The 19,861-nt window shown below is 39.4% G+C and overlaps 1 protein-coding gene across 4 annotated transcripts in view; it reads left to right on the top strand.

Annotated features, from left to right (window-relative positions):
- The window catches only part of MCC (MCC regulator of WNT signaling pathway), a 183,985-nt gene that overhangs the window by 73,982 nt on the left and 90,142 nt on the right, over positions 1–19,861 (top strand). Inside the window, exon 1 of one of the 4 annotated variants that reach the window (XM_069002631.1) lies at positions 6,738–6,809. The exons of 2 other annotated variants lie outside the window; for them this stretch is intronic. In XM_069002631.1, the coding sequence (XP_068858732.1) occupies positions 6,780–6,809 (30 nt within the window). In that variant the 5' untranslated portion in view covers positions 6,738–6,779. Of the gene's footprint in view, positions 1–6,737; positions 6,810–15,623; positions 15,698–19,861 lie in introns of those variants that run through there. One more of the 4 variants, XM_069002632.1, reaches the window with a different exon arrangement.

Raw genomic sequence — 19,861 nt, 5'->3', positions numbered from 1 at the left:
TTTACCAGCCCCCTTTCAGCAATGGTTTCCAAGTCAGTCAGTCCTTAGCACGGCCTATTGCGAGTTTAGTTCATCTTATCTGCCAGAGATTGCATTTGTCCTTGTTGAATTTAATGAAGTTACTGCTGGCCCACTTCTTCAGCCTGTTTATTTCCCTCTCAATGGCAATCCTGCCCTTGAGTTTATCACTGAAATTGAGGTTGATTGAGATAATTAATAATGATAACCAATGGTGAATCAAAAAAAGAACAAGATACCATAATCTTTGTATGATACCATCTCCATTAAAAGTAATCAAAATTGTCAGGCACGGTCCTACAATTCAGCAAGCAGCTGTGGAGGGTAAATTGGAGCAAAGTGAATGTACCCCTTTTTCCTCTGCTAAGAATAAACACGTGTTTATATTGAGATAGGCAGATACTTATCCATTGTATCCATTTAGCTTGTATTCTAGTATTGAACATACTTTGCTGTTGGCTTCTGTCAGTTACTGATTTTATTTTCAACCATCAATTCTTGGATGTAAAGTAATCTGCTATGTAGGAGAAATTGAGTGTGGGTTCCTGCATTATGCTTAATGGAGTGGGCTGGAAGATAAGCCTGTTTTTTAACTGCAGATGTAATATGTACTTAAATGTGTGTCATCAAAGCTTTTTTTAATATCTGCCTTCCCTGTCTGAAATAGGAAGTCACAAAATATAGTGAGAAATTGAGAAAAGTAGAAAGAATGGAAAGGAATCTGCAATGGACTATATAAAGCTTCCAGAGAAACTTTCCAGATGTTGCATGTTGGTACTAAATAATAAACTATGCTGTCAAAAATACACAGCTCAGTTACAAATTACTGCAACGTGTATTTTCAGGAGACTTGTCTGCAAAAAATGATCTGATAAACTTTTATAGATATTGGGAAATATTTCTGGGGATAGTTCTCCTAAAGGAACTAAGGGAACCTAAGACTGAAAAACAGGAGCAGCATTTAAGAAGAAGCTTTCTTTTATGCAGGTAGGCTGGGTGTTTATAAAGGTTTCTGAGAAACAAAGGTGTACTCAGAAGTAAATTAAAACCTTGTTATAGGTGAAGTATTGAAAGTATGGCTCAAATATAATTTAAAGTAATTCTGAAAATAAGAAGCATCAGGAAGATCAAAGTCAGTAGTTTTCCTGAGGGCCTGAGTTATATCGAAGTTACTGATACATATTTGAGTAAAAGTGGTTAGGAGGCTTTTGTTGTTGCTGTTAGTTCCTTTGGAAAGGTTTTTAAAAATCTTTTATTATATGGATCTTTTTGCATAAAATCTCTTGCCTCCTCTCAAATGCTCTGTATTACTTCTATAATTTCCCCATGTCATATTTGACCCTTTTGTGATGCTTCCTTTGAAATCACAGGACTTGAATTCTCTTGCGCAGGAAATGAGTTGGTGGGTAGAGGGATCTGTTTGATGTAGGATCCAGGGATGTGTTGTAGGATTTTTTCTGTGACCTCCTGTAATGAACCTTTTTCTTCACTGATTAAGTTTCAGTAAAATTTTTGATTTCATTCTAATGCCTCATTTTGGCATCTTAGTGTAGCATTACTTGCTTTTTCTGGCATGCTGCCTTGGTTAATTAGCTTTGAAATGGCTTGCTTACCTCTTGCTGTAGTTTGCCCACTAATAGAAATGTGATTGTAGAAATGAGTAGTTAATGTCCCAGTGCTAGGCACTGTATGAGCTGTAAATGTTGATTATTGTTAATGAGCAATCAGGAACATTGTATACATACGGGAAGGAAATTGCCTGATTTCAGGAATTTCCAGAGTAACAGAAAACTGTTGAAAAGAGTAAGAAATTTGCTTTCATAACTTTCTGGGTCTTTGGTGAAAGCTCAAGATTGTTCTGGTAGGGTAGCTATTTTCCATAGACTATTTTCACATTTGATTGGAAGATGCAGTGTTCAGACATTATTTTCAAAAAACAATACATGAAATACTTTTTGCAGAATAAACTAGGTTTGGTCAATTATATTTAAGTATCATTTCATGGTTAATATGGTAAAAAATTTGCCAAAATAAGTAGATAATGCCAGCTCTTCTGCGACTTGATTTCTTTTTCATGAAAACATAGTGAACAATTAAAATTTAAAAATCAACTGATGACAGAAATTGGGTACATAATCCAAGTATAATCTTGGTTTTTAAATTAAATGCTACAGTTGAACCTCACTGAAAAGAAAGTCTACCTGAGCGTCGTTTGAAATTGTGTGATTGGATGCTTTATTGCTGTTGCAGTGCTAGACATGCTAACTTTATATGAGAATAGTGACTAATTTTGAAACTTCACTAGTCACCTCAAGTTTGCTAGATTAATTGAAGAACTAGGTACAATACTGGTTGATGTGAAGGAGAGTATGGCAGAATACTGAAGACTATGGCTTTTTATGCCTGGATAACTTCTTTAATTCTGTCAATTTGACAGGGCATCATTAGCTTTTCTTGTGTGATTGATGTGGAAGAAGAAGAGAAAGTGGTTTTTTGTTTTCTGAAGAATTACATGTAGTTTCTGGTGCTACGAATGAAAATAAAATACCAAGACATCTAGAGCTTATTAAGCCACTTCAAATGAATGAAGAGTTTGCCTTTTAAAATTTCAGAATTGAACAAGCTTTGCAAAACCTAGTGCCAACTAGAGAGGTGTTTATCATGGATGAGTTCAGACATTATTGCAGATAGATCTCTGACATGTAGTCAGAGATAGCTCTGGCATTTTAAGACATGCTGACCAGGTTAAATAATCACAAAGCAAATTTAGACTAGAACATGTATTGAAACTTTCCTAATTACTGATTTAATTCCATTTCTGAATCACAACGTCTCAAGCTGTTCCTTTCAAAGTTACCATCAAGTCAACAAGGATAGACTGTGCTACACTATTTAAAGTTTCACAGCTGTCAAGAAAATTTGCCTGGATTTGAGCAGGATTTCCTTCTGGAAATCAGAGTAACAAGGAAGTAGCAAAAGTGGTTAAATGATATTTCTTAACGGACTTGGCTGCACAGACAGAATGTTACAAGTAGAAGGTCATATCCTGTAAATGCTCCCATTTCTCACTTTCTAGTAGTTAACAAATTGTAACCAGATATGGCATGCAATGTGGTCAAATGTAGCATTTTAAGAGGAGATTTTAGTATATTTTGAATGTTTCTGTGTAAAAGTTGGTAGCAAATTGTCTTCTTTGGGTCATTTTGAGACATGTTCCACTGCCTTATTTTGGGAAGAGAATGTGAAGAGAGAAAATGGATAAATAGATAAATGGAAAGAAAGGTATTCACACTTAAAATGTCTCATTCTGTTGGCCATTGATTAAACGATCCTTCTGCCCTTCTGCTTCTGGTCTCACTTGAGTGCAGTTATTCAGTGTTAGTGGATCATTGCTGCTATCACAGGGTAGAAACTCTCTTAATGATGCAGTGTTCATGTGATGTTTATACTTCTGCTGATCTGCAGATCTACACAAAAGAAGAAAATGTGACTTTTTTTTTTTTTTTTTGATCAAAACTTGTCTAGGTCTTGTATGTTTACTAAAGATTTATCTTTCAGTTAACCCACTTTGGGCTGAATTTTGACTGGGGTGTAAACAGTATTGATTTCAGTGCTTACCTGTCCATGCTAATTAGGTCTCAGTTCAGCTACAATCCTTTCTTCCAGGAGTATTTCTAACAATACCACTCTCATCAGGGCAATCTCATCAACAACCAAAATGTTCCTGATAGCAGGAGCAGTAGTCCTGAGGGCCTGGTTTATTGACTGTGAGTGAAAGCCATTCCACTTTGTCAATAGTTTTCATATCTGTGTTTGTGCTGCTGAGCTATTCTGGAGAATGGCCCATGCAGATGTTTCCTTTACCTCTTTGGATTAGATTCCCTCTTGCAGCCTTGGTTTCTTTGATTCTGGAAAGAAACAGTACCATTCTTGGCATACCAGTAAACATTTTTCTTCTGTAGGCACAAACCTCCCTCTCCTGTGTATGTCTAAAGTGCTCTCCTTGCTGATTGATCACTGATCTCATCACCTGCTTTTTCGGCTGTACTGTGTTAGACTGGCACTGCCATTTTCATAAATAACTTCTCCCCATCTGTTTTCCTCCCCGTTTCCCCTTACTCTGTGTTCTTTCAGATTCTTTCCCTTTCCAACCAGTATTTCCCTAGAGGTTGTTGTTGTTTGTGAAAACAAGTAGTACTGAATATGAGGGGAAGTGAGGTAACAGGAATTGTTCTTGCTTGCTCAGGCAGCAGTCAAACAAGTGGCATGCAAGCCAAAGGATTTGGCCTGGGTGAGGAGGTGGAATGCTCCGGGCAGAAAGCAGGCGCAGGGCTGGCACTCTCATGTCTTGTGAGCAGAGTTTCTGTTTCACTATCGGCTGCCCTGCCTCTGGAAGCTTTTGCTCGTCTGCCTTCAAGGCATTGTGTCCTATGTGGGCTGAAACAATTGGCTGCACATACTGTGAGGGTCTGGAAAGACACTTGTGGGAGTGGCACCTGAGAGCTCCAGGTTGAAAGGGAATTTCTTTAACAAGGAAAACGAGCTTGGAGGAGTTGCAAAATTTGAAATGATAAATGCGAAGGTAATTTCTTCAGCTGAGTAAGACCTAAACCTATAGGACCTCAGATGAGAAGACAAACTACTGCATGGTCTGTGTTTCAGACAGTGGCTGGGAATAGATGCTTTGTTCAAAAGTAAGGCTGTGAGGTACTGCTGGGCTCCACCAGATTCCAGCAGAGAAATTTCTGAGCTAGAGCTCGGAAATTTGAGGATAGGCCATTCTGCTTAATGGTTTTTGAAGGCTTTTTTTTGCCTTAATGAAAGAGTTCTTTGAATCCATGTAAACTGCAAATATCAACTCTGTGGTAGGGTGGTGGTCCCAAAAACTGGTGGCATATTGTGTGAAGGTCCTTTTTTTGTTTGTATTGAACATGACATCTAATTGTTTTCAGTGTCACAACTTTATTTCTGTATTATGAGACAATGAAGAGTCATTCCTTGATTTTCTTTTCCTTAACAGTCAGGATTTCCTTAACAGTCACCTCTTTATTGTATTCTGATTACTTTGCGTGATCTAGCCTGGGACTGTCCTTGCCATTCATCTTTGTTTTATTCTGTGCTCGCTAATGTCTTTGCATACCTGACTGAGCTGTCGCTTAATAGCTTCACCCTCAGAATGGCACACTGGGTTTCGTGTTTGTTCAGGCATTTTCCCTCAAACATTTTTAAAACATATTTTCATAATATTTCCTACTTGTTTTGTTTTACAGTTGAAGATGTTTTTTCTTGTCTCAGCACGTGATGTGTCCACATTAATTTTTAATTCTTGAACTGGGCCTGGGTAGGAGGGAGGTATAGTACCTTGTATTGTGGTGTCCTTTAGATCTTTAGTCAAAACAGTGCAGATAACACACTCATGTTTAGGCTGTTGATGAACAGTGCTTCCTCAGGGCCACGGTTTTTCTGTTTCTTACTCTGCCCCTCCCCAGTGAATCGGTATGGTTGGGTACTGATAAGAATACTGGATACTGATAAGAATTGTTTAATAAGTGAAGAAGTGGAAGAAGAGAGAAGGAAAACAAAATTTAAAAAGCAATGTAAAGGCATTTTCTCACCACCTCCCGCAGGCAGACTAATGCCCAGCCACTATAAAGACTTAAAAAAGGTGATGCATATTGGATGCATATTAACCTGAGTAGTTGCTGCTTTTACCATCAGTAATGATTTTACCAGACACTACTGGGAATGTTGTAAATGAGAACTACATAGCAATAAAAGAAAATAACAACACAGCTTAATTTTGGCAAAGAGCTGTAGAAAAACTATTTGTTTTCCAAACTCAGGATGTAATGTTTTTCAGGTGAAGGATAGTAGTAGGAGGGGAGCATGATTCTGTAAATGTTTGTTTATTAAAATACTCTGAAGTAAGGTTAATATGACTGCTTATTGAAGTAAATGTGTTCAGGAGCTAGGGTATGTGTAAGTGTTTAATGGATGTGCAGACAAATCTATTTTACATGCATGGAAGTACTGAAATAATTCTGTGAAAAGCTTTGACACAATGTAAGAGGAAAATCATTGGGGAAATTTCTCTGTAACAGTAATTGTACTCATGCAACAGCATAAAAGAGAATAATTTTGTGACACCTGTGAGAAATCAGCTCTAAAGTGGGGCTATTTGTAATGGGAAAATCTTTTTGCAGTAATAGTTTTGGGTGACAAATTACTGGCTTCAATTTAGGCTTAAATTTAGCCTAGAATCCATTTCCTCTGTGATACTTGTACAACAGGAATAAAAGTGATCTGGAAGAGGTACAGAAGCTCTCAGGATCATTCTTTGCAGTAAATGTAGTAAATAAGGAGTGTAGGGGTCACATTTGATACTGAAAAAGGCAACTGCAAAATTTACTTAATTATTTTATTATCTCACACCTGAGCAGACCATGTGATTGTTGTTATATATATGCATACACATGTAACAACAATATATCTGCACATAGAGCATGTGAACCTTTTAGGGGAAAGGCAAAAGCATTCAAAAAAGATAGTATTTTGAGCTTACAGTCATGCTCTCAGACAGAGTGAGCGTTTATGGTTGAGACTGTCCAGCTGCTGTTGCTGCCTTTGTGAGGTTGCTGTTGGTGTAAAGAGGTCGGGCTCAGCTGGACATCCAATGAACTTCTCAGCCGCATCGTTTGCATTGTTACACAGTGATGCAGCCGGGAACCAGGAGTGACTCGTGCCGATGGCTGTGAGCTCCAATGGCTCATGAAGAGCTTTGTACTCTGGAGGTAATAGGAGAAGTCGGCTTGGGGGAAGAGCTGCCTGAGCTGCACCGCCTCACTTTCTGGGAATGTGAGTCAGGGCCACTGGCCGTGCCTCCTGCCCTCCTTTCACAGCTCAGAACGGATGTAGTGGCAGGTTTTGTTACAAGAAGTGTTTTTGTATTTCAGTACAGATTCCTAAAGGACAGGAGACAAGGCTGTTTTTCACAACAGCTGAGCTAAACCCCTGTAGTCATTTGCTGTGATCCACATTACCTGATTTATCCTGTGATAAATAAAACCTTCAGTGAGAGAGTTGTTACATGCCAAGTTTTCTGAACACCAAAAGATTTCTTTTTTGTGGTTAAAGTGGAGATACTGACATACACACAAGGTTGCTATTTCAACCATGCATCTATTTAAAACTTTTTCGCCGTCTGAAATGTGGAAAACAAACACTGTGATGCCATTGATTTATAAAGTCAGTACAACTTAAAAGTATTTAAAAAATGAGAAGCTAAAAGAATACTTGGATAACATTTTACAACTAGATTGGTGACCTATGATCAGAATATTTTGATGGAAACTTCTCTCTCAAGCGTTATTGCCTGTTCACCCATAAAACCAATTCTCTGTTTGCTTAAGGATTACGTGCTTTTGTATGCTCTCTCTGTATTTTTATATAAAAATTGAAATGATGGAAACAGTATTCCTGCACAAAAAAAAAAAAAAAAAAAGCCACCAGTGTTTTCCCCAAAGGATTAATGTGTTTGGAAAAGAACAAACACAACAGTCATCTTTAGTTTATAACCTTGTAAGTATTACACACGTACAAGTTCAGTATGTCTCTGGTAAATGCTGAAAATGTTCTTCAAAAAGTTACAGATTGAATTTGATGTTGAACAGGAATTAAGCAGAAATGTTCCCAGAACACAAAGACCTGAAATACCATGTCCCTCAGTCTGAGGGTTCTCAGGTTGGAAACTGCCAAAAAAACCAATACCTACACATCAATAATATAAGAAAAGCCCTTGTATTTTGTTACGGGTTTTGTCTTTGCAGTTTTGTATCAGTATTAAACATCCAGACCATACATGTAACTCAAAAAGAAAACCTGTGGTGTAAAAGGCAGTTGGTGGTTTCATTCTGTGTCTTGCAGAAATACTTCTGATTTTAGAACTTGACTGGTGGTTTTATTTGTGATAAATAAGTCAGAACTGAATACAGTAGATAACTTACAAGTCATATAGCAACAGGGGAAAAAAAAGGTTAGAAAACCAGTTCAGCTGTTGTTGCCTGAGGAGGCAGAAGAAGAAGGTGCAGTGTTGAAAGGTGCAGTTACAGCACTGTGGGTTTTCTAATGCTGATTGTGCTTCAGAAATTCTGCCTGCACATTCCAAAGAATTTGTAGTGCTGCAGGTTCTTCCAAACAGTTTTTACTCTGTGCAGTGACAGGGAAGACAGGCAAAGTATACACAAGCTTTCTGTGTAGTGCTCGATCTGCTGATTACTACTGCAAAGGCAGAACAGAGAAGTAACTTGAAGACAGATTTCTGAGGTAGACCACTTTGTTTATTTTCTTTTGGTGTGACTTGTGATAAATACTGAAGGAGTGAATCCTGAGCACAGAACTTACGTAGATTGCAGTCAGAAGTTAACGTTTTTCTGGAATTTTCTCACTTGAATGCCCATGGATGGGTATTGGAAACGTACTAAAAAAAAAAAATCATGTAGGTTTGTAAAATATAATAGTTAATTAATTGGAAAATCCTGTGTTCCAAAGAAAACAAGAGTTTAAAACTATTTTAAGTACATTTTTCTGTATATGGGCTCAGGCTGTTGAACAAATTGGTTGAAATAATCATATAAAAGTTCAAGTATGTACAACCCCAAATTTATAGAAGAATATGAAAACTCAAAGTAATTTGAACTTGTCAATCTAATTGGTTTTGTCTCTGAAACAAAAAATAATGTCTTTCTACTTAAAAAACATGCCTGCAGCATAAAACTATTACAATGTTTGTATTGAAAAGGTAGGTGTCTGCTAGTTAATCTGAATAATTTAACCGACAATGACAAAACCAATTAGAAGCTGAATAAATCTTTTGTGTGGGTTGTTTCATTTAGGTGTTACCACTTTGGGATACCTTGCTGTTACCAGGCTTGTGGAAGCCAGGGAAGTTGTGCCGGGGAACTACCCCGGGTCATTCCCAGGGTTTCATTCTTAGGTGGGGTGCAAGTCCCTGAGCTGAATCAGGGCACTGGGCGCTCCGTGCTGCCTGGAGAGCTGCTGGATTGGTGTTCGTGTCTGTTGGTGCTGATGCTTGGGTGTTGCATCCAGTGGGTGCTCTCCACAAGGCTCTGGATGGGCAATGACGCCACTGTAGATTGAGTTAATCCAGCTGCTTTATGCAAGCAGGGACTGCCTTGTCAGCACAGAATGGGGTGGTAACATGAGCCACTAATCTCTGGATCTGGAAGAGGACATCCCCTTGTCTTCTGGGAATTGTGTTTGGGAGGTGCAGGACCTGCCTTGTCACTCTTGTACCGGGGACAGCGAGAATAACAACAGAGTTTAAGTCCGAAAGGAATAGGATAGGATAGGATAGGATAGGATAGGATAGGATAGGATAGAATAGAATAGAATAGAATAGAATAGAATAGAATAGAATAGAATAGAATAGAATAGAATAGAATAGAATAGAATAGAATAGAATAGAATAGAATAGAATAGAATAGAATCCTTTATTAACTTACAGACTCATTTATATAACTTGGTTCACTAGAATGGCTAAGGCTATTGGTCCTCTGACCATCCACCTCTTAGAGTGATTGGCTAACCCTTACAACACCCATTTCAAAATATTTTCTTCAGTGTACTATAACAAGACTCTGCTTGTGTTAGATAAAGTCTTGGTTTACAAAAACCTCAAACTGTTTTCAATTAGCCTGTGTGAGAAAACAGGACTTTCACAGGATGCAGGAAAGCTGGAAAATTTCTTTGCTGAAAGCTTTTCAGTATCCACACTGCCTGATGCAGCATGTGTCAAATTAGCATTGTAGGTGAATGTTTCAAAATGGATCTGGCAAAACCAGTGTTAGTGAGTTACCATATCAAACTTGTCACAGAGGCAGGTAATTGCTAGGTGGGGTGATACAGCCTGTGTGTTATGCAGGAGGTCAGATTAGATCATCACTGTTTCTTCTGGTTTTGAATTCTGTGACTCTACTGCAACCAGTTGTTCCATGCAATCACTGTCCATACTTGTTTATCACCGACACACCCAAATCATCTTGCACCCATGTGTGGCTGACAGTGTAATAGAGCTGCCTGTTTTCCAGGGCATGAGGAGATTTCCCATAGGTCAATGTGGTAAGGAAAATGGGACTTTAAAAATTATATACTTGCATGACATGGAATTGAATCAGTGGGGGATGAAAGGAGTATAGAAAATATAGAATTTTGTGTTAGAAATTCAAGTATTCCTGACTAACTTAAGCTAAATTGGTAGAACCTGTTTTAAACTGAGGTAGCACTTAGTCAGGTTTGGAAATAGGAATAATAAAAACACAGTGCAAAATTGTGTGTTATGCAGAATTATGTTATTATTATGTATTGTGTATGCTGTATATTACATGTATTACAACTTGCAACATGTTGTTACTATTATATATTATTGTGTTCTTAATACAGAATTAAGAACAAAGTAGATGGGTCACCTTGAAGTAAACTGCAGCTGCTTGAAAACCTTTTCTTTGATGCTGGTTTTGTTAGTCTGTTTCCATCACTGGGAGTATAGGATTGGCCAAAAGATTAGTTTTATCAGATGTATTTGGTGTTATTGAAAATAAGGCCTTTTTGTAGTTCAGGAACATGTAAGTAGCCCTATATTTGTTTTGGTAAACCTTCATGCTCCCTTTATTTTTACAAGGCTGGTTGCAGGCATAAATTTACCTTGTTTACCTTTACATTGTTAGGCCAAATCTGGAGGCCTGAGTAGCAGAAGTTTAGCCCTGTCTGTATGACAATTACTTAGAGAGTGATAAAAGGCTAAGTTTTCAGACAGTTTGCATGCACAAAATATGTAAAAACTGTTACATAATTATAGAGATATAAAAATACAAAAAGAACCCCTAATTGTTGAGAAAAAAAAAAATTTTAGCTTACATGAATATGATTTTAGTCCCGCAGATTAAAATCTGCTGGTCATATTGAACAGGTTAACATTACTGCAGTGCTGTCTGCCATGTTTGTGAGAGAGAAGGCTCTCCTCTCCCTGTGTTTGTGGCCTCCCAAAAATAACTGATTTGCCAGGCACATTTCTTTTCAAGAAGGAAGGGAAGACATTATTTTCAAAGAAGGACAAGACCGAGATGGATGCATTTTAGAGCACTGTTACCATTTTAATAAGGTTTCCGTGAGGATCACTCTATGCAGTTATTTACTGCCCTGCTTCAATTTATCTGTCTCTTAGAATGCCTAATTTTATTTGGAAAAATTCAAATGGTAGAGTTGCTGTGGGTAGAGTGATTGTCATGCGATATTAATTAGTAACTAGTAGATTTCCCTCCTGTTTTGCAGGGTCTGGGGTAGAAAGATTAGTCTGTTGGGTGTTTTTCTTAGTCAAACAAATAATGCATTTGAGATGGTATATAAATTTTCCTCAACAAAGCTTATTAAAAATTACTGCAAAGACTTATTTTTAATAGCAATAATTAATAAACTCTGCACTCACTATTACCTTTTCTATATTCCTAACATTTTTAAAATGTCTTTCTGACAGATGGTCTGCATAGTTCTTCTTTGGAATCAGGTATGCCCATTAAAAGAGGGAACATAAATAGGTCAGACGAAGCTGCTGACTGTTCTAATATAATTCAGGAGCACTGGGCATAACACAGGTTTTTGGTACAGCAGCACATCTTTCTGATTATTATTCAGATTACTGTATTCTAATTATGAGGAATATGTTGCAATCCATACAATGAAACTTTGTGTATAGAGCTATTGCTTTTATTTTGTTTTTCTCTGACACCCTTTGCTGGTTCTGTCTGTATGGTTTAGCTGGATGTTTGGGGTGGTTTGGATGGATATTAATTTAGTTTCTCTGAAACAAAAATACAGTTTTAAAAAGTAATGATTAAAAAACATGTTTGAAATTCAGTTTGCACTTAGAAGAATAGGAAAGAGGTTTAAAGGCCAAAAGTAAAAATGAAAATTTGCTATAGAGGCTACTTTTGATCTTATCCCTTTTGCAAGATGCCCGAAGATTACTGTGGTATTACAGTTTTACTTATTTGTTAGCTATAAACACATACATTTTGGGTAAGTGGGGAAGTGGTTACAGCTACTTACAGCTTTTAGAGTTACCATTACTGGTTGGCAGGACGCCTCAGTGTGTTGCATGTCAAGTGTTTTCCAAACCTGAGCGCTTCAGAGGCTGTTCTGCCATAACCCACACACTCATGTGCTCATTGGCTTTTGCTCTTTCATTCTACTGTTAATGTGAAGTTTTAACTATTTCTCTTCAGAAGTTCCTTCTGATAGTGGGAGAATTGATATTGTTCCTGGTGGTGTGAACCAGAAGATTCAGTTTTGTTTCTTTCAAAACATGTTTGTTAAAGTGGTTTCATGATGTCAGCATGCTGGCCAGAACCTTGTTTCGTTGAGGATACACTTAAACAAGGATATCAGGGAGTGTTTTTCACTTCAGGTATTAGGAAGCAGTTTAAGCACCTCTATTCAGCTGTTTTGTTTATTACTTATTTATAGCACAAAAAAAGGTGGGAAAAATCAGAAGGAAGCTTCTGAGCATGCAAGTGTCTGAAGCAAGTAAATCCTGAGAAGTTGCACATGATCTAAACCATCTTTTAAAATACCACAGTTTGATGATGGAACCAGAAGAGCTCTTCGGGGTTACAGGGGAATGCTACTTTCAGTTATGAAGAAGGGAATTGGAAATACACTTGGCATGTATGACATGCACAGCTCAGTCATGGTATGGCACTTGGGGTAGGGGGCAGGGTCTAAGTAAGCTTTGGGACAGAGCAGTTACAGGGAAATGATGAAGGATAGACTAGAATGGCTACCAGTACCACCCACCTGGTGGTAAGGTTATAAGCTCTAAACCCAGTCTGTCTGAGGAGGCTCTGCGTCTCTCAAGACAGCCAGCAGCTATTATTTATGGAAGTATTGTCAAATAATTGAGTTTTGTTTACATATGTTGCTTATCTTGAAGTAATGAACAAAATTCCTTTTTTATAGGGTTCAATCAAATTTCCAAATTACTTCTTGTTACAGGAACAAAAGTACAAAAGTATCCATATGCTCCAGCATTTAACTCCATATTTGCAAATGTATGTATTTAGGGAATTCAGTGTTCAGTAAAATAGGTCAGGACTGAAACTTGTCTTTCACGTTCAAACCAAACTTGTGGTGAAATTTATCATCCAGCCACACAGGGCTAATTCATGCAGATTTTTTATGATGATTTGCACACAAGATGGCCATTCTCATGCAAATTCTTGACTCCTTTGGAATAGTTTCCTTCCATAAGAAAGAGCTTTGTAATGGTTTTGTGCTAAACCATCGGGAAAGAGACAAAAATAGTAATTGCCTTACTAGACAAAGGCTTGCGGAGCAGTCAAAAATAACATGCATTTTCAAATATAAAGGATCATACACAACATGCTTAAGTTGGCTGTGTTCCTAGGATTTGCAACCTGAACTGTGTTCAGAATGGATTTTAATGTGGTGACATTTGTAAGCTGACTAATGGCAATGATACATGTTCATTTTATTGGTCTTCTGTTGCTAAGTTTTCATGTATATATCACATATTCACAGTTTCTTATTTTTGCATTAATGATGATTACAACTATAGATTTAGGGTGAAGAACTCAAATGCTTCACAGAAAAGGAGAGCATCTTCCTGTGGGCATTGACACGTCTTATAGTATGTTCTGGATGCCCCTTGAAATGGAAGAATCCTGTGGCTTAATTTGCCTCATTAAATAATATAGCACTGTTTTGTCAAAGTGATACTTAGCACTGCAAAAACTGGTTAATATGCATGATTTTAGATTGAAATAATAGTTTCCCTTTCTCCTGTTTCTAACCTGTGACTTCTAACCTTATGCTGAACTGTAGAGTGCTTTGTTCTGTTGCTGCATATGCCTGTTTATTATTGTAGGTTTGTTACTTGGAAATTTACTACAAATGTGAGCACCTGCAAATAAATCTTTTGATAATATGGAAATGTGATATGCAATGGGAACACTCTCCAGCCTCCAGATAAGGTCTGCAAAGTACCATTGAGACGTAAAGTAATCTGTGGATTGGGTCATTCTGAAAGCTCTTATTGATATGAGATGAGTCTCAATGGAGAAGTCCTGCTGTCACATGTTCATCATGTACTGATTGAGAGCAGGGGGACAGACTCAGCTGAGGTATTTCCTGTGCTGCAGAGACTGAGGGTGTGAAAGGAGCTAATGCTTCATTAAGCTTCACTGATTAAAAAATAGCAGATCATGTTAGACATAAGATGCTCTGTTCACTGCTAATGGGACAAGTTAGCAGTGTATTAAGGTAAAGGCATTGTTCTCCAGCAGCAGATATGAGAAGCTTTGTTTATTGTCTGTGTGGGGGGTTTTAAAGTGCAGTTTGCTGCTTTGCTGTTGAAAAAAAAATGGCTGCTCTGTAACACATAGCCTTGTCAGAGAAACAACTGGAATGCAGAAATGCCTTTGAACTCAGGATGGATTTGTTTTTGCTTCCCAGGCAGTCAGCATCAGTGTTTTTAACAAAAAGGAGGAGGCTGATTACCACAAGGTTTCCTGTTCATGTGGATAAGGAGCTTTCATAAAGAAACAGGAAAACAGAAGGTCTCACAAATAATCAGTATTCTGCTGCATTTTGTGGCATTCTTTACAAATTTTAAGTGAAGGAGAAATAGGTGTCTGGAGAAAACAGAGGCTGTGCGTAAGGTACTGAGAGAAAAGAATGTCCCGAAAGAAGTAGATTTATGCAAAATGCCTCTCAGATATTGGACTTAGGTGCTTGCAGACACTTGATGAGAGGGTGTTGATGGCTGTTCTTGCTGGGCCCTACAGGGGATGTGGGGTAGCCTGAGGGTTGTAGATGGAGGGGGTCGAGTGCAAGGTTTTCCTCCTGTTGGAAAAAGGCAACTTCGCAGCTCTTTGGGGAGCACAACACTTTCTCAGGCTGCACTTGAAGGAGCAGTTGTTGGGTCGGGTCGGCCACTCCTCTCTTCCCGGGGCATGTAGCTCTTGCCCCTTCCTCTCCCAGGTATGTACACATACGTGCACACACACATTCCTAAACAAGAAAGGCTTTCCAGAAAGGAAGGGCTTTCACAGTTACTGAAACAACTAGCTGCGAGGATTTTGGCAGGAGAGGATTTTAGTGGGGGAAGAGCCTTGCAGGGCTGGCAGGCTTGGAGGGGGCTCCTCTATCTCCTCTTCCCGTTGAGGACAACTGAACACCCACAGGCAGAAGTACACCCCGTGGTTAAAGAAGGGTCTGTTCCGGGTGAGTTTATCGGTTTGGTTTTCGCCTGAAAGTGGAACAGCGCAGTTGTTGTGTCCCATGGCGAGGGCAGAACACGAAAGCATCTTTGCTCCCGCCAGCCTGCGGTCTCCGCCTCCCACAACTTTATCTGTCTCGGGCGCTGCGTTCCAGCCGGCATCGCGCCTTTCCTGACCCGCGGCTCTGGCTTTGTGGCCGTGGGGAGCCCGGCCGGGCCGGGGGAAGGGCGAGGCAGGGAAGGAGGCGGGCAGGGGAAGTTGGCGGGGGGAGCCGGGGGCGGCCGCGGGGCCTGAGGGGAGCGGGCGCGGCGGCCTCGGAGCGTCGGCCCCGGAGCCTCCTCGGTGCTGGGCGAGGATGAGAGACCCAGGTAAGGCTTCAGGAGACCACACGGATGGTGGCCGTGTGCGGCTCTTATGCCCCCGCCATTTTCTGCGACTAAAGCTTTTTTTCCCTTTCTAACAGGACAGGTATCTAGGGGGACTCAGGTGCCAGGTGTGAACAGAACATAACTTTTTTTAAGCTAAGTTACAGCATAAGAGCTCTTGGCTTCGGATAATAAGTGATCCTATCCTGCATGTTTAATCTCTCTATGATCTTAACTGGGAGGAGCAACAACTTAAAACATGAGTTGTCTGTATTTCTTTTTTTCCTGCTCTGTAAATACCTTTATGTTTATGTGAGCATGGGAGTGCTTAATTAGCTGGCTGATTTTCTGGGAGCAGGGTTATAAACCATAAACCCTCTGTCTCAGCCGTCCGCTGGGATTGCCACCTTGTGTGTCAGAGGTAGATGAAGGTAACATGGAGAAGTGCTGGTGATGCTGAGTCGTAATTAAGCGGCCTCGATGCAAGTATTTCAGACCAGTGAGATCTTGGGAGTGGGAGCTCCAGCCAAAAGAACAGTGAGATCACATACAGGATGTACAGGTGAGATGAATTAAATGACTGAGCTGACCATTGAAACTTTAAAAATGAGAAATAATTTGACTTACTAGGAAGGATAAATCAGTGAAGGATCTAGAGAGTTACAGGGAAACTTTGTGGTCTTAAAAAATAAACCAAACAAAACCTCATGTCCTAGTAAATCTGTTCTTTCCTTTGATCTGAAAGTTTCTCCATAGCTTTTAGTCGCCTCCATCCCCACAACTAATACAAGGGAAACAATAGCAAGCTTATTTCATAGAAAATGTTCAGAATATTTCTACACCAGTTATGTAGTAGAAATAAAGACAGCATCTTGAACTCCTTAATTAAAAATGTCTTATTTGTAAAGTAATCATTTAACAAATAATTATTGACACTTTTGTTAAAGTACCAGTTGCAGCAAATGGGGTGTGAGCAATGTTTCAAAAAGGCTTATTTCTGAATTTTACTGAGTACAAAGAAATTATACCACTGTATTTTGATCTGCATTATAATTTCATTGCCAGCTGGAAACATGGCAGAGGTCAGCTGCAAGATCAGACCTGTTTTCAGTTATCAGTCCTTTTAATTCACATCAGTACATTTATGGTAATGCCAAATACAGGATGGTTGTGAATGGTGTTTTGATGTGAACCTACCTGACAGAATAGAAGAGCTAGAGACAAATAAAAAATACGAGATAATACTTTATCACAATAACCATGAGCATTTAGACCACACATCTGAATACACTTTATTTGAGTGAAACAGTTTCTGCATATTCTAATCTAGAATTAGATGAGACTACATAGGTGTTTTCTGTGTGTGGCAGGGCCTGTGCAGAATGTTCTGTCACCACAGGTAACAGTAATAAAGTTCTCTGGTAAAAAATATTTTAAATTTTTTTCTCAATGAACAGTTCCTCTTTAGTTCTCAATCATTGCATAACAGCTATTCTTAACAGCCTTAACATGCTTCTGCATCTTTGCATATATTAGATTCTTTTACTAGAAAACAAAGCAAACTTCACCAGTCTGCCCTTGTGCATGTTAGTACAGGTCAGCCCCAGCAGCCTGTAATGCACTTGATTTATTTCCATCTTAGGAGTAACAGTACAAAGGCCAATAGTGAAAAATCCTGAAACCCTCTCTTAGTGCTGCTGTGACAGATTGTACACAATCTGCTCAAACAGGTAAAAATCTTGCTGCCAAGTCCACAATAAAGAAGGGAGAAATGGGCAGTGCATTTCACTCTTACCTTTTGTCAGTATTATGGGAGTAAGGAAATGTGCCCATGCTACATCCAGGATTAGTTCTGGATCTCAGCTTCAGAGGTCCAGCCTTTGAGCTGGCCAGTGCTTCTGAAGAATGCTGCAAACACTACCTCTGTTTTGTGAAATAGTTGTTACTTGCTTTGGGAGGCTGAGTCACGGCCAAAAAAGATTTACAGTATAGGATTCTCTTCTTCCTCTTCTTCCCTGTGGCTTAGCTACTTTCCTGTTGCTGAGGAAGTTGGGAGGGAGCTGTGTTCCAAAACATGCTCTTGGGAAATCAGAATAATCTTTTCTTTTCCAAAGATATCTCTGTTTTGGTTTGGTTTCGAGTTTGTTTTTCGTTTTTTCAATCTTTGGCCTTGTTCTTACATTTGAAGGCTTTTTAGTAGTTACAGTAAAAGAAAACTGTACCACAGTGGACTCCTTCATTATGGATTTCCTTGGCATCGTGTAAGTAACGTTGCAAACACCTCTTGCTTTGTTTTGTATCTAGCTTGCTGTTTTATTGGTGCAGGCCTTTCAGAATGTCTGAACTTGTTTGTTTGGGGTTTTCTTCACAGTTCCTTTTGGAAGTGTGTGGGCTGGTTTACACTAGCACTGTATCCATCCTGTATGAATCAGTATAAACTAAAACTTCACGCCTAGAGAAGAAGCCACCACCTGTCTTTTTGTTTCCTCCTGTTAAAGGAGGGTTTTTCAAACTCAGAATTAGTGTGGGAGGTGTGATGAGTACAGTACTCTTTGCCACTCTGGACCTAGAGAAGTCACACTCACCATTTGCCACTCAGGATATTATTAAGTAAGTTCTCCACCTTACTGCAGCAGTGACAGCAGTTCAGAAGCATTATTCAGTTCCTTCACTGCTATTACAAGGACAGCTGTTGCACAGATGGGACACAGGTGTTCGTATTTTTATCAGTACATTGTCTAATCCTGGTCAATATTAGATTATGTGGTACTGGTTACCTCAGCCCAGTTACAGCAGGGACTAAGGAATAGTTTTAATCTTCCATTCAGAGTATTTAATTGACTGTATAAATTTTACTGTCCTCCTTTCCTCTCAAGTGCAGGGTTTTAATCAATGCTAAACGCCTCAGGTTGCTTTTTTGCTCCAGTGTGGTAAATTCTCTACTTCCAGCCAAAATATACAAATTATTGTTGCTCTTGGAGACCTCCATTTCCACCCCTTTGTCATTGTGTAATTCTATAGTAGAGTGAACAATGAGAGCTACTATGTGCTGCCTAAAGGTTCAGCCATGTCCGCAGACCTTCCCCTTGTGCATTCTTCCTCTTTCTTTTGTGAACTCACTGCATGTTTTACAGCTGTCACAGGGACACTGTGCCTGGAGATGCTGGCATGCACATCTTGGCACTCTTGCTTGCTCTCATGCTCTCTCTGACTCTCTTTTATTAACACCCCCAACTCAGTTATTCTCATAGTCTGTGACTCGGGGGATAAATTTCACCTCCCTATGGGCGGGATACTCTGGGAAGCATAAGCAGTCATCTGGAGGCCAGGAGTGACAGATCACAGCCCTAGTTGCAGACTTTGTCTTTTCTCACTAGGATCCACATTCTGCTTTTCAGAATTTGGGTACACTGTGTTTATTTTTACACTGTAAATTTTCAGACTGAATTGTGGGGAAATCTGATATAGCCCTACCCACGTGATCACTTTTTTCCTTCCTCTAGGGTATGGCTTCAGTAGTTAAAAAACCAGGCAAAAATGAATCCTTCCCTGTGGAGCTCTGTACCCGAATAAAACATCGGTGAAGACAGTATCAAAATATTCACCACAGAGATGGTGGAGATGTTCTGAGAGGTGGTGCAGGCTAGGATGTGAAGACAACAGGGTTTTTCTATGCTGTTTTAAGTATCCTGGGGGAATTAGGGGAACAGTCTAGGTGATAAAGGTACAAAGCAGGTCTTTAACACTAATGAAAGATGCTGGAGAGAAACTTCAGGAAGAATCTTGCTGTGAAGCAAGCAGAGTGAGACCTTCTGTCTTGCTGATGAGTGTTGCCAAAAGGATGGTTCTACCTTTCCCACTCCAGGAGAGATAGAGTTCAGGCAAAGGGAGAGATCATGGGTACATTCCTGGTGAGTGATGTGGACAGAAGGCACAAGTGGGCAGTTCTGTGTCTGACTTACTCCAAACACAATGCAGGTGGGAACTAGCAGCACAGAAGTATGAGAGTATGTGGAGGAGGTGGTGATAGCAAGGAAGTCTGCTTAAACCGTGACCCACTGATTTTCCATGGGACTCATAAAGGATGGTCGTGAGGACTGACAAAATAGGTGTTTCATTGAAGTATCTCAGTTGAGACAGTCCCATTCTGGAAAAGCCTTTCAGAAG

Source organism: Aphelocoma coerulescens (genome assembly GCF_041296385.1).
Source record: "Aphelocoma coerulescens isolate FSJ_1873_10779 chromosome Z unlocalized genomic scaffold, UR_Acoe_1.0 ChrZ_unloc_scaf_1, whole genome shotgun sequence".
Classification (NCBI taxonomy): Eukaryota; Metazoa; Chordata; class Aves; order Passeriformes; family Corvidae; genus Aphelocoma; species Aphelocoma coerulescens.
Note: the sequence above shows the minus strand (reverse complement) of the source record. Positions and strands in the feature narration are given on the sequence as shown.